Source organism: Notechis scutatus, chromosome 8 (genome assembly GCF_049901735.1).
Source record: "Notechis scutatus isolate UNSWTSFEM ecotype Mainland chromosome 8, rNotScu1.2, whole genome shotgun sequence".
Lineage (NCBI taxonomy): Eukaryota > Metazoa > Chordata > Lepidosauria > Squamata > Elapidae > Notechis > Notechis scutatus.
Genome location: NC_142016.1, coordinates 22,479,747 through 22,494,727, shown reverse-complemented (window position 1 = coordinate 22,494,727; position 14,981 = coordinate 22,479,747). Strand labels below are relative to the sequence as shown.

The following is a 14,981-nucleotide window of genomic DNA, read 5'->3' as shown; positions in this document are numbered from 1 at the left end:
AGTGCTTTACAGCCCTTTCAAAGCGGTTTACAGAATCAGCCTATTGCCCCCAACAATCTGGGTACTCAATAGAATAGAATAGAATAGAATAGAATAGAATAGAATAGAATAGAATACTTTATTGGCCAAGTGTGATTGGACACACAAGGAATTTGTCTTTGGTGCATATGCTCTCAGTGTACATAAAAGAAAAGATATATTAGTTAAGAATCAAGAATCATAACGTACAACATTTAATGATAGTCATAGGGTACAATCAACAATAAAATCATACTAGGAAACAGTCAATATAAATCGTAAGGATACAAGAGACAAAGTTACAGTCCTACAATCACAAGTGGGAGGGGATGGGTAATAAGGAGGGATGAGAAGATTAGCAGTAATAATAGTGCACACTTTGTAATAGTTGAACAGGGTTGAGGGAATTATTTGTTTAGCAGAGTGATGGCTTTCGGGGGGAAAACTGTCCTCGTGTCTACTTGTTCTGGTGTGCAATGCCCTATAGCGTCATTTTGAGGGAAGGAGTTGAAACCGTTTATGTCCGGGATGTGAGGGGTCTGTAAATATTTTCACAGCCCTCTTTTTGACCCATGCAGTATACAGGTCCTCCATTGAAGGCAGGTGGGTAATAATTGTTTTTTTTCTGCAGTCCTAATTATCCTCTGAAGTCTGTGTCTGTCCTGTTGGGTTGCAGAACCAAACCAGACAGTTTACTGACTTCAGAAGGATGGAAGGCTGAGTCAACCTTGAGCCCGTCAGGATCAAACTCCTGGCAGTGGGCAGAGTGATCCTGCAATGCTGCATTCTAACCACTACAGCCCAACACCCTGCTCAAGCAGGGAAACCTATACCATTTCAGACCAAAAAAAAATCCAGTATTGGAGCACTCACAACTTCTGCAGGAAAGTAGTTCCACTGGGATTAGTTGTGCTGTCGGGAAATGTCTCCTTCGTTCTAGGTTGCTTCTCTCCTTGATTAGTTTCCATCCGTTTTCTCTAGGAAGTTCTTTGGTAGACTTCTTGTCTGGTACTTACTGTGACTGTAGCCAAGAGTCCTTCAGGGACATTGGCCACGATGATGCCAATCAGGAAAATGACAGCTTCCAGCCATGAGTAGCCCAAAATGAGAGAGAGCACGAAGAAGGAGACGCCCAGAAAGACAGCCACGCCTGTGATCAGCTGGATGAAATGTTCAATCTCCCTAGCGATGGGGGTCTTGCCAACTTCCAGGCCCGAAGCCAAGGTGGCAATTCGACCCATCACTGTCCGGTCACCGGTGGCAATGACAACTCCACGTGCTGTGCCTGGTGGGAGAAGAGACAAATCGGTGGGCATACGTTCTCCATCCAATTTTCTGCACATCTAAAAAATTTCCAGATCTGGTGGGTGCCTACAGCTCCTAGAATTCCCAGCTAAGGTGACCATTCTGGGTTGAAATTCTAGAAGTTGTAATCTCTACTTGGAGATTTCTGCTGTGGTTTTGTGTTGGATGTTCACTGCCCATAGCCGTATTTAAATGAATTTAGGAACCACGGTTTGGTAACAGAACCGTAATTTACAAATCTCCCCGGGTTCCTTGAGGAGAGAGAGAGAGAGACAAACCATTAAGCTAATTTAGGATGAGAGCTTAGGTGTCAAGCCTCAGGGAAATCAGAAGATCCGGGCAGTTCAAATAACTATAAAGATTTATTGCAAGCTTAAGTTCTCTACAAGAATCTGAACTACTAACAGTTAAAGCAAATAGCCAGTAGATAAGAATCAATGGAATTCAAGGTGGGCTGGGCTCAGATCTCTTGTTGTCATGAAGGGACTCGAGACTGTGAGGTGCTTGACGCCTCCCTCAGGCTCAGCCTGGTGAACTCCTACATTAGCTAAGCCCTTACTGAATTACTCTAGATTCCTCTCTAGCAATCCTTCTCATAAAGGCAGACATATGCCCTAGCAATCGCAAAGTCAATAGAAATTTAAAAAACTACTAGAGTGGTGCAGGTGCCTAGGGGTGGAGCGCTCACCTCACGATCAGGAGGCTATGAGTTCAATCCTAGGTAGAGGCAGATATTTTTCTCTCTAGGCACACTGAGAATATATCTGCTAAAAAAAAAACAACCCCTCCGCATTGGTGACAGGAAGGGCATCCAGCCAGTAAAACACGCTGCTAGCTCCGTTCAGTTGCCCAGACACCCACTCCACAAGGGATTATGCGGTTGTTTAAAAAATTATGATTGCAGCTCATGTGATTAAAAAAGAAAAGAAATAAAAAAATAACAATGTTTTCTTAAATCCGTGTTTTTCAAATTGGGCAATTTTAAGATGTGTGGACCAACTCCCAAAATTCTCCAGGTAAAGGACAACACAAGGCCCTACCTTCGACGCAGTTGGTAGAGAAAAAGGTGATATTCCTGGTCTCGAGAGGATTGTCGTGGGTACAATCTGGAGAACGGGTCTGAGGCTCGGATTCACCCGTCAGGGAAGAGTTATCCACCTAGAGAGAAAAAGGCCATGCCGCGTCAGTTCGTCCAAGAGAAAGGTTCACAGTGAAAATTATCCTGGTTTTATCTCAAATCTGGCAGGTCAACCCCAGGACGGATCTCGTAGAGTTATCAGCACAACTCATTTGAAAGGACAGATGGTTTGGGCCTGTTACGAAAATCCGGGAAAGCTGATCACTTTTGTGACAAAGATCCAAATTCATTCTTCTTCCCACTTCTCTGTGTTGCTGCTCCGCGTTGAATAAAAGAAACAGGAAAATCCAAACTACAAGGTTGTTCGGTGATACTGTTCTGACCAAGGCTTCCTAGACCGTAACCACGCACACGCTTATTTTAAAAACAAGACTTATTTTATTGCAACCCTGGGAAATGTTTTCATTCCCAGCTGGAATTAATCTTAAACAGTCCCCCAAGATAAACAAACACCTTTCAGTTCTGTGAAGTGCGGCCAAATACAGAAGTATCAAATGAACTAGGAAAAAACCAACCGAAATACAAAGAGCTTCAAGAATGAATCTGAACCAAAAGAATGACTTTGCTTCCTGCAAAGGTTTTGTCATCTTTGCCTGACCTCTATACCTTATGGGAGGGGCCATCACCTCCCAGCCTTACTCCCGAGTCGCCCCTTTTGTTTCAGCTGCTCTCGCCTTCTAGCAGCTCTGTGCATACACACACACTGGGAACAGGCTCCCCTTGTTTCTCTGCCTAACTGCTGCCAGACTCCAAAGGCTCCAGAGGCAGCACCCCACTCCCAGATGGTCTGGCCCCATCTCTGCATCAGATGCAGGACCCTCATCCAAGTCCTCTCCAATCTCCCGGACTGGTCCCCGTTCTTGTCCAATTCCGCTGCCGTCTGCACAGGCTGCCAGCAAACCCCAACAGATACGAACCACAACAGATACGACCTACAGAACACTGATCTTGTGCTTGGTAATCTGACCTCTCCGCTTAGATTTGGTTAATGGAAGAGAACAGATGGTAAAGGACACGGCGAATTGCTCTAATTCCCAGTGGCTTGATAAGTCTGTTCCAGAGCTGAGAGGAACAACAGCTGAAAGAAGGCGGTAAGATTTTCACCAACCTTGCAACCATGAGCCGAGATGATCCTTAGGTCAGCTGGGACTCGATCTCCTCCTTTCACCTCTACCAGATCTCCAACCACTACATCCTCAGCGTTGAGTTGCATCTTCTCCCCTTCTCTGATAACCAGAGCTTGCTTTGGAATGAAAAGCAAACATCATGCCATTAAAAAACATTCTAGATTTTCAGTCATGCCGACACACGTTTCCCTAAAAACATTTCTTTGTCGATCGATCGTTTTCCAAAATTCATTGGCAACGCCACTCTCACACTGCCTAGGAATGTACCATGGGGGTGCTTGACATATCTGGAGTTTGCCATGTTGTCTCCAGGAGAAAACATTGTGTCATTCTTGTAATTATTATTGAACACATGTACCGCAAACATTACTTATCTGATTTCATAAACCCGAGATTCTAAACCAGGGGTCCCCAAACTTGGCAACTTTAAGACTTGTGGACTTCAACTCCCAGTAGCTGGCTGGAGAATTCTGGGAGTTGAAGTCCACAAGTTCTAAATGGTTGTCCTCTATTCTAAATGGTTGTCTTCACTCAAAGGCTTAACCTAGATAGACTTCTGATTAACCCTCTTTTTACAATGTACAATACACTGAATCCTGAATTAATTTAATGCCCTGGATTTGCACAACACCCACAACCAGAAAAAACATGGTTAAAACTAAACTCGGCTTGGCACCTTATGTCACCCATTTCTTCTCACAAAATTCTCTGAAGTGGTTCCTATTTTCTGCTCCCATTTTACAAATAGATGAGCTGAAAGACACCATCAATGAAAATAATACCTATACATCAGCTATAAAAGATGACTTAGGCCTAGCTTTATGGAGAAAAAATTCTCTGTGCTCTCTGTCATTTTACCTCATGACTTTCCTGCTGTGTTGATTTACCTAACGGTGCTCCCATTTGCCTCTCTTATTTACTGTAAATATATCTATTTATATAAAACCACAAGTTCTTGTCAGCATCTCTGACTCCATTTGGACACCGACTGTGCAATTCCCTGACAAACTACCTGTTTACAGATTATCAGAGTTGGAAGGGACCTTTGTAGGTCATCTAGTCCAACCCCCACCCACCCAAGCAGGAGACCCTACACCATTTCTGACAAATGGCAGTCCAGTCTCTTCTTGAAAGCATCCAGTGATGAAGCTCCCACAACTTCTGAAGGCAACTTCTGTTCCTTCGGTTGATTGTTCTGTCAGAAAGTTTCTCCTTATTTCCAGGTTGAATCTCTTCTTGTTCAGTTTCCATCCATTACTCCTTGTCTGGCCTATAGGTGCTTTAGAAAATAGCTTGACCCCTTCCTCTCTGTGACAGCCCCTCAAATATTGGAAGACTGCTATCCTGTCTCCCCTGGTCCTTCTCTTTACTAGACTAGCCAAGCCCAGTTCCTGCAACCGTTCGTTGTATGTTTTAATCTCCAGTCCCCTAATCATCCTGGTTCCTCTTCTCTGTACTTTTTCTAGAGTCTCAACATCTTTTTTATAATGTGGTGACCAAAACTGGATGCAATAATCTAGGTGTGGTCTTACTAAGGCTTTATAGAGTGGTGTTACTGCCTCCCTTGATCTTGATTGTATCCCTCTGTTAATGCAACTTAGGATTGCATTGGCTTTTTTGGCTGCCACTACACATTGCTGGCTCCTATTTAACTGGTTGTCCACTAAGACTCCAAGCTCCCTCTTACGGTTGCTGCTCTTATGCCTGTATGTTAGTGTCGATAGAAAAGACAACTTGTCATACCTGGGGCACCATATTCTTGAAGGATTCCATAATCTTAGAGCTTTTCGCCTCTTGGTAGTAGGAGAAGCAGCCGGTGATGATGACCACAGCTGCCAATACAATACCCAGGTACAACTGCAGAAGCAGGAAAAGGTTGGATCATCAGAAGGTCCTTGAGATACCCTTGCTTCATTCCTCCCACAAGGACACCCTCCAAACAAGTCACCCCACCAAAACTCACATTGTCTCCTGAAGGATCATCATCGGTTGCTGCCTGGATGCCGTAGGCGAGGAAGCAAAGTATGGCACCGATCCACAAGAGGATGGAGAAACCTCCGAAGAGCTGACGACAGAACTTGACCCATTCCGGAGTGGTTGGGGGTGGGGTGAGAGCATTGGGGCCATCGCGGGCCAGGATCTCTTGGGCTTTGCTGTGGGTCAGACCCTGATGTGGGGAGAGAAAAGAGGGATGAAACCACAGGCTGTGAAAGAAACTGTCAGGGTTCTGGCAATTACCCTCATTAAATCATGAGCCTCGGGGCCAAGCTTCAAAAGAATTCAAAAGATTTATTAGGAGCAACATGTTGGCATTGTCCCATATGAAGCCAACTCTTGCCACACGTAATTTACGGTCACCTGTGACCCTGTTTCCCCCCTCCCCCTAGGTGTATCATAGATCAGATTCTCCAATGAAGCACCCTCAATCATGTTCTCCAATTAAGGATTTTCGGCCATGTAGCCTAGCTACAATCTTTTTAAGATAAGGGAATGTACTTCTGGTTTTAAACGGCTGTACTACTACAGATTTCCTCCCCATCCTGGTTTATGGCAACTTGAAAACATGCATAGGAATGTTTTGGGAGTTGACAGAAACATCCCTTCACCCAATCAATCCATTCTGATTGAAACTTTATTCAATCAATTATTACACAGGTGCCCTAAAGGTTTTCTATCTGCTGGTCAGTTGGTTTCCTCCACCAGCTAGGTCATGGTGCTTTGGAGCCCCCAGGTAGACATTCGACCAATCTCCAGTCCCTTGAGAAAAAGAAAAAATGTTCACCAGCCCTGAGTGGAAAGTCCTCACCTGCACACAATCTGTGTTGTATTTCCGGCAGACTTCCTCAATGGACATTTTGTGCTCTGTCTGAAACACAGGGCAAAAAGAGGACACTTAGGAGGACCTTCATCATCTCTTGCAGCTCCACTCAACTACCCGATGGCCGCCATTGGATCAAGCTAGGTCATCATTCCCCATTTCTTGCAGCTCCACTCAACCACCCAATCACCTCTGTTGGATCAAGGTAGGTCATCACTCACCATCGCCACTTCCTTCTTGAGATCATCCAGATCCCGACTCTTCTGCTGGGCTTTGGTCTTCTTGGGTGAAGAATTGTCATGTTTGTCTTGGGTGGTGGCCACACGATAACTGTCTGAGCGCCCGTACTGTGTGTGAGAAGACCGGTGGAGACATGAGAAAATCACCCCCTCAAAAAATGCAATCTTTTATCTCAAATAGCTTTAGAATTTTCCCCAATTTGCCATATGCAGGAGATCCTCGACGTACAACCAGGGGTGGGATTCTACCAGTTCGCACCTATTCGCTAGAACCGGTTGTTAGCATTCTAAGCAGTTTGGAGAACCTATTGTTAGAAGAAATTACCTAATCCTGTAAGGAAGGCAGGAAGGAAACATTCTGGTGTTGCTTACAGAAACTGCCTCTCCGTTAACTCTTATTACATTCTTGGCAGGACTAGACTTCCTGTCTCAGGAACGTCTCTGGAGTTTTTTCCCCCTCCTTTGCTGGTACTTTGCTTGTGTGGAGTGACCATTCAAAGTTACAATGGCACTGAAAAAAGGGACTTCTGACCATTTTTCACACTTATGACTGTTGCAGCATCCCCACAGTCATGAGAGGCCAGGCGAGGAGATGCGTGCCTCGATGTGAGTGATGTTGAGTTGGCCACACCCAGCCAATAACATGACCACCAAGCCATGTCCACCCAGTCACATGACCACCAAGCCATGCCCACCACCTAAGCTACGCCCAAAGAACCAGTTGTTAAAAAATTTGAATCCCACCCCTGCTTACAACCACACTTGTTCAGGGAGTTTTGCCCCATTTTATGACTTTTCTTGCCACTGTCATTAAATGAATCACCCCACTTGATAAGTTAGTAACCCAGTTGTTAAGTGAATCTGGCATCCCCATTGATTTGCTTGTCAAAAGGTCGCAAAAGGGGATCCCATGAACGGTCGTAAGTATGAGTCAATTGCCAAGCATCTGAATTTTGATGACGTGATCATAGGGATTCTACAAAGATTGCAAGTGTGAAAAAATGACCATAAGTCAATTTTCTCAGTGCCGTTGTAACTGTCACTAAATGAACTGTTGTAAGTCAAGGACTACCCATACACCTGTTCTGAAAGTAACGGATAAATTAAGCCCTTCCAAACAGGAAACAGAGAAAATGTAGGGAGGGTCAATAAATGGGGAGGGGGGAAGCCCTTGGTGGCTAATTCTCCTCCCAACAATTTGGATATGAAAGCAACTCCTGTTCGTATCTAATGGTTTGGAAGCCTTGATAGATTTTAATTGACATCAAGATGATTTAATCGACTATTTCTAATTTTACAGGCAGTCCTCAATTTACAACCATTCATTTAGCGATTGTTCAAATGTACAATGATGCCAAAAAAGTGACTTATGACCGGTCCTCGAATTTACGACCATCGCAACAACCCCATGGTGATACGGTTAAAATTAGGGTGGTTTGCAACCGACATGTATTTACAATCCCATGATCAAAAGGTTGGGTTTTTTTTTTGCAACCTTCCCAGCCAGCTTCCAACAAGGAACGTCCAGGGATGAAGACAGACCTGTTTAATGACCATCTTTCATCTAACAAGTGCAATGATTTGCTTAACAACGGTGGGAAAACAATGGTAAAATCAGGCGTGGCTCACTTAGGAATTATTTCGCTTAGCAACGGAAATTCTGGTCCCACTCGTGATTGAGGACTCCCTGTATTTATGCTGGGTATTTATTTATATTTATTTATTTATTTATGCCTGTATTTATCTTCAGCATAAATATATTCAGGTAAATGGCTTAGAGCAGGAGTAAGTATCCCAAACGTTAGTCATTCAACATGGCTAGCAGAGTAATCTTCCATTCACACAATATTCCAGGCTAGGCTAAGATAGATCACCATTATTGTAGGAAAACACTGTCATTTTACCAGGTTGTGGATTCCTGGCTCTCATATCAAGTCATTACCTGGCTTGTTTCCTTTATGCAAAACCTGTTTCACAGACTCGGATATTGTGTTTCATGAACCCCCCCGCCATTAAGGATTCGATTTGTTGTGTGAACCTGACATAGCAGTTGGAGTGCAATGAGAGCTGTATGAGCATCCCAGACCTGCCCTGTTCATGTCTCGATTTGTTTCAAGACTGGATTGATTCAGAATTTTTGGCAAGCACTTGCCACTTCTTTACAAAACGAACCTTAAATGGTTCAACGATGCTTAAGGATTGCTCAGATCCAGAGAGTTGTTAAATCCAATCGGTCAGGGGAACTTAACCCTAACTAACAGATAGGAAATCTCCTTGTTCATATCCAAAGGATGAAAAAGCCATTTTCCTTGCCTTGCTTGTGATAAATCTCTAGATTTGGCTGACCACAATGGGAGAAGAGTTATATTTACATGGCCCAAGGAGGCCAGACTTAAAAAGGCATTGTGTTGAAATATTAATATGTTCTATTTTTTCCCCATTTGAACTGGAAGACATTCTTACAGGGTAGACTTAATTAAGTCAGTTCCTCTCCGTTACATTCCTCCACCTACGATTAGCCTACCTTACAAAGCTCCACAATTGAAATTACAGATGGAAAAATGTTCTGCTTTTCAAGACTTTCCACTTTGCCGCTCATATAACATCTTTTGTCACTTATATCCCTCTGGAACAGGTGAGGAATAGGACAAGGGCAATATTTCTCAACTTTGGCACTTTAAGATGTGTGGACTTCAACTCCCAGAATTCCCCAGCCAGCAAAGTTGAAGATATGTGGACTTCAACTTCCCCAGCCAGCAATTCTGGGAGTTGAAGTCCACATATCTTAAAGTTGCCGAGGTTGAAAAATAATGGAAGGAGCAAGAAAATCTCAATTCAAGTGCACCCTTAGCACCCTCTTAACACAACTTGCTCCACACGGTTGTTGTTGCAGGGGGAAAAAATGGAGAAGAAAGGGTTAGGCCTTGCTTTCTGGAGGAATTGAAGGATTTAAGACAGTAAAACCAACCAACCAATAAATAATAAAGCGCATTTTTCTTTCCCCAGTGAGAAATTAGCTTAAAATTTGGGGGATCATCATTGCTGTTTGATCCTGATATCTTTTCCAGACCATTTCTGCAAAAATGAATTGTTAGCAGAGTTACAGCTCCAGAGAACCCCGATAAAATATATTCTGTAAAAAAACAAAAAACCTATGTACCACGATTCTTACATGGTAGGTCTCTACCTTCTGTGAAAAGGGAACTATGGAGGCTAATATTTCAGAAGCTAATTTCTTATGAAATGATAGCATGGAAATTTCATTATGATCTGTTATCAAACAGGTTGCTGCCAGACCCTCATCAAAACCCCACTAACTCCATTGGACTCTAATTAATTATTTGTCTTTATTTCTAATGGTTAAAACAGAGGTCTCCAAACTTGTTAACTTTAAGACTTGTAGACTTCAACTCCTAGAATTCTGGGAGTTGAAGTCCACAAGTCTAAAAGTTGCCAAGTTTGGGGACCCCTGGTTTACATGAATGCAACAGAATGTGGGGACAAAATTTGCGTTGGCTCCATACCTGACAACTCTCTGAAATTTATAATTTCTGTGTAACCTCACAAATCATTTTTGGAATAGGCTCACCGAGGGACTGAATCAGTTACTGATTGAATTAACTCATCAGGGAGAGTCCTCAACTTACAATAGTTCGTTTAGTGACTGCTCGAAGTTACAGCGGTAGTGAAAAAAGTGACTTATGACCATTTTTCACGCTTACGACCATTGCAACATCCCCATGGTCTAAATTGAGATGTTTGGCAACTGACTCATACTTACGACCATTGCTGTGTCCCAGCCTGTCATCACATTTTGCAGCCTTCCAACAAACAAACTCAATGGGGAAACCAAATTCACTGAACAACTGTTGTTACTAACTTCACAACTGCAGTGATTCACTTAACAACCGTGGCAAGGAAAATAGGGCAAAATTCACTTAACAAAAGTTTCGCTTAGCCACAGACATTTTGGGCTCAGTCGTGGTCATCAGGACTGCTTGGATTTGTGATTATTTGCAATGTTTACACGAATGCGACAAGAGGGGGGGAGGGAATTAGCACCAGCCCTTTACCTAACAATGCGCTGAAATTTATAATTTGTAGGTAATTTCACTGATCGTTTTTGGATTAGAATCACCCAGGGGATGAATCAGTGAAAAAAGGAAAATAATTGTACCCCGGGAGAGGAAAAAAAAATGGATGAGCTACCTATCAGCTGAAGCAGAGTCTGGGTGTTATCCACGAAAGAAGAAAGATGAGATGCCATCAATAAACATGCAAAGAACATCCAAGGAGAAATTGAATGACCTTGGGATGTCCTTGCCCAGAGGCCCAACAGCCATCTTAAGCAGGAATTGGGTATGTCTAGCCTAGTGAAAAAAAGGACTAGGGGAGACACGATAGCAGTCTTCCAATATTTGAGGGGCTGCCCCAAAGAAGAGGGAGTCAAGCTATTCTCCAAAGCACCTGGAGGGCAGGACAAGAAGCAACGGATGGAAACTAATCAAGGAAAGAAGCAACTTAGAACTAAGGAGGAATTTCCTGACTGTCAGAACCATTTGATCATTGGATGTTCCATCACTGTGGGTGCTCCATCACTGGAAGCTTTTAAGAAAAGATTGGACAGCCATTTGTCTGAAATGGTATGGGGTTTCCTGCCTGAGAAGGGGGCTGGACTAGAAGACCTCCAAGATCCCTTCCAACTCTGTTATTCTCTTATTCTGTCAAGCAGGGTGGGGGGGTGTCGTTGGATGGATGGACGAGCAGCAAAGGAAAAATAATCCCTGCCAAAAAAGCCTCTGGCTCCGGACAGCCAAGCGTCCTAATTTAACCTACCCTTTAATAAGCAGTATTATCCTTTTTATCAATGTTACGCAGAATAGACACCGCTCGCCTTCCTGGTCACGTTTCCCAATCATCACCGTTAAGAAGGGGCTATTGAAAGCTCGGACATTGTCACATGGCAGGGCCTGCGTGCTGCCCACCCAACGCAGCCGTGCAGAAAGATCACCATGGGGGTGGGGGCAAAAAAGTCTGACATCCATCCCTGCAGCTTTGCTTGTGTTTTCTTCTCCTCCTCCTCCTCCTTCTTCTTCTCCAGCTGCATTACCAGGGGACAAGGTTTGGGCCCGAGAAGTCAACCCCGTTCTTAGTCTGTGTTGGAGGTGGGGTTGGGGTGGGGGTACCCCATTCTGTGGCCCTTCCCAAGGCAGAGAGCCTACCCCAACCTTGGCGCACCCGTATGTGCGCGATGCAGAGGCCCCCATCTCTCTCTCTCTCTCTCTTGTTTTGCAAAGGGAGACATCAGCCTCTCATGGTCGGAGGAAGAAGAAGAAGAAGATATAAAACCTATAGCTAAGGCGGAAGCGGGGGTGGATTTACTGCAGTGCAGAAAAGAGGGGGAAAAACGCTATCCGGAGGGGAGCCATTTTTCCTGAAGGGCAGCTTATTTGAAGGCAGTCGAAGGAACAAAGGCCACGTGCCAAAGATTTTGGTTTTTAGCCAGAGCTGGTGCAGAAGGAGGGAGGGGGGAAAGGGGGAGTTCCTTGTCTTAAGAGATTTGGGGGAGGGGGAGGGCTGTTTAGCTGAAGGACTCTCAGTGTGGGGGGGGTCAGGGGTGGCCCTTCCTTCTCAGCCAGCTGCCACCCCCACCCACCCCAGATTCTGCGGTGCTGCATCGGTAGGATCCCTGGCATGGTGCCAGAGCTGCAGCAGTGGCCTGTACATCTGCAGCGCCCATGCCAAGGGGAAGAGGAGGGGCAGGAAGGTGCGTCCTTCCCCTCCCCCCCTTTTCCTTCACCTCCAAGAGGCAGCCTGCTGACCTTTGGGGAGCCCGTTGGAGGTCACCAGTGAGCCAGGGAAGAGGTCACAGGCGAACGGGAAGGCTGGGAAGATCCCTCCTTTCTTCAGACCTTCCAAAAGACACCTCCCCCACCCACCCACCCCTAAAAAAAAGACCAGGAAGAGAAATCCAAATCCACAGGAGCCAAGGGACAAGGGAAGGGCCATTGGACGGGGGAGGGGGCCTCCTGCTCCCATCCAGGCCAAAGGGAATCCCCTTCCCCGGCCTGGGATGTCTATAGGGTCCATTTTTCTCCTCTCCCTTCCCATCCTCAAATACCCTGCACCCCCCATTTTTGCTGCAGACAAATTTTGCAGAGGATTGTCTCTCCACAGCTGCAGACACCAAATATAGAAAGCAGAAATGGGGAGGAGGGAGGGAGGGAGGGAGGGAGGGAGAGAGAGAGAGAGAGAGAGAGAGAGAGAGAGAGAGAGAGAGAAGGGGAAGCGATGGAGCATCCATGGATGAAGCCATTCATCTCTTGCCCTTAATTTCTTTTTTTCCTGGAGGTGGGGGGGATGTGAAGAGGACTCCAGCCACCTTAGAGTGACCTGTGCATTTGCTTTCCTCACTTCAACCCGCCCCCCACCCCATCCTCTCCCCCCCCCCCCCCAGCCCTGCCACCATCTTCCTCTCTCTCCTTCCTACAAGGTTACAGCTGCCGTTGCTGCAGGCGTCTGTCCCTCCTTCTTCGGATCAGACTGAAGGCACATCAGCTGCCTTTCTGGACCCCGGCCATCTGTCTCTTTTTCTCTCTCTCTCTCTCTCCCCACCGCCTCCCCAAGCTGCCCACACATATCAAGGGCAGGCGACCCTCTCCTCACCCTCTTCCCGTCCTTGCATTCCTCTGGCTCGTTGATTTCCCTCTACCTTCCATCTTCGGTCTCCCCTTTTTTTTTTTCCACCGATGCCCCTGCTCCCACCTGACCTCGATTTATCCCCCCCACAAGTCCCTTTGAGAAGAACGACGGGGAGGGGAGGAGGGTGGCGGGGAAGGGGGTTGTCTCCTGCCTGCCGGCTGTGGGGATCCCAGGACTATTTGGGGGGAGGAGGGGAATCAGCCGCCTTAGGCTGCCGCAGCCTCCGTGGATGCGCCCCCTCCCAGCAGGACTGGCGTCCCTTTCTGAATATCAATGAGGGAGGAAGAGCGCCCCCCCTCCTGGAGATAATCACCTTCCCTTAAACCATTTTTTTCCTTTAAAAAAAAACAACCCACCCCGACTCTGCTCATTAGCCTCCTCCATCGCCTTTCCACACGTTCCTGATTTTTCTCCCGGGGCGAGACAGTGACTCATTCTTTCTCCTTCATTTGTTCACCTTTTGCTGACATATTGTCACCTGTGGGGCCGATCTGCCCCCCCCCCCTTCCCTGCTAGGTTTTTCAGCACCCATGGCTGTCCCTGATTCCTAGGCAGCCCCCTTCTCTGATCCCCCCCAAAATCATCAAAGGAGAATGCAGGTCTTGGAGATCTTATTTGGGTCCATCAGTGTGTCGTCCCCCCCTCCCCAATAATGCACAACCGCGCGTTCTTCTGCCACACGCACAAAACACTCTCACGCAAGACGCATCTAGGCACGCACATAACCTTCTCGAGGTTCACAGAGGAGAGGCAGGAAAAAGGGGGCGATGGGACGGGCCCCGGCTTAAAATAACGTCCGAATTGCATGAAGTCTGAAGCCGAGGGGGGACTAGAGGGGAATGGAAAGGGCCTGGAATGCGTCATTCGCCCTCCTGCATTGTGGGTCGGCAGAGAGGGAGAGGGAGAAAAGGACGGAGAGAGGGAGGGAGAGAGAGAGAGAGAGAGAGAGAGAGAAGAAAAGGAGGGAGAGAGGGAGGGAGAGAGAGAGAGAGGAAGAAAAGGAGGGAGGGAGGGAGAGAGAGGGAGAGAGAGAGAGAGAGAGAGAGAGAGAGGAAGAAAAGGAAGGAGGGAGGGAGGGAGAGAGGGAGAAAAGGAGGGAGGGAGAGAGGGAGAAAAGGAGGGAGAGAGGGAAAAAAGGAGGGAGAGAGGGAGAGAGAGAGAGAGAGCAAGAAAAGGAGGGAGAGAGAGAGGGAGAGAGAGGGGGGAGGGAGAAAAGGAGGGAAGGAGGGAGAAAAGGAGGGGGAGAGAGGGAGGGAGAGAGAGGGAGGGAGAAAAGGAGAGAGGGAGAAAAGGAGGGAGGGAGAGAGGGAGGAAAGGAGGGAGGAAAGGAGGGAGAGAGAGCAGAAGGGGGCAAAATGGGGGAGGGTTGCTCGCTCTCAGTAATGAAGGAAAAGCGAAGCCCACCGCTCTCCACCAGGTGACTTCTGGACCCTGTCGGGTGACAAGCCCCCCATCGTCCCCAACCAGCCGCCGCCGGCTGAGGATGATGGGAATTGTCGCCCAACCTCTCCGGATGATGCAGCATGGAGGAAGGTTTCTCCCCCCCACGACACCTGTCGATCCAGAAGGGCGCGCGTTCCCCGATGTCAGCAACAAGCCAGGGGATCCTATGGAGACGGACCCTATCAGGGACC

The 14,981-nt window shown here is 46.6% G+C and overlaps 1 protein-coding gene across 2 annotated transcripts in view; it reads right to left on the bottom strand.

Annotated features, from left to right (window-relative positions):
* The window catches only part of ATP1A3 (ATPase Na+/K+ transporting subunit alpha 3), a 63,601-nt gene that overhangs the window by 26,786 nt on the left and 21,834 nt on the right, over positions 1-14,981 (bottom strand). For both annotated transcript variants that reach the window (XM_087971127.1, XM_087971126.1), the window contains exons 2-8: positions 6,628-6,753; positions 6,395-6,454; positions 5,552-5,755; positions 5,332-5,445; positions 3,570-3,704; positions 2,364-2,481; positions 1,035-1,303 (exon numbers count right to left, since the gene is read on the bottom strand). In XM_087971127.1, coding sequence (XP_087827253.1) covers positions 1,035-1,303; positions 2,364-2,481; positions 3,570-3,704; positions 5,332-5,445; positions 5,552-5,755; positions 6,395-6,454; positions 6,628-6,753 — 1,026 coding nt within the window. The remainder of the gene's footprint in view (positions 1-1,034; positions 1,304-2,363; positions 2,482-3,569; positions 3,705-5,331; positions 5,446-5,551; positions 5,756-6,394; positions 6,455-6,627; positions 6,754-14,981) is intronic.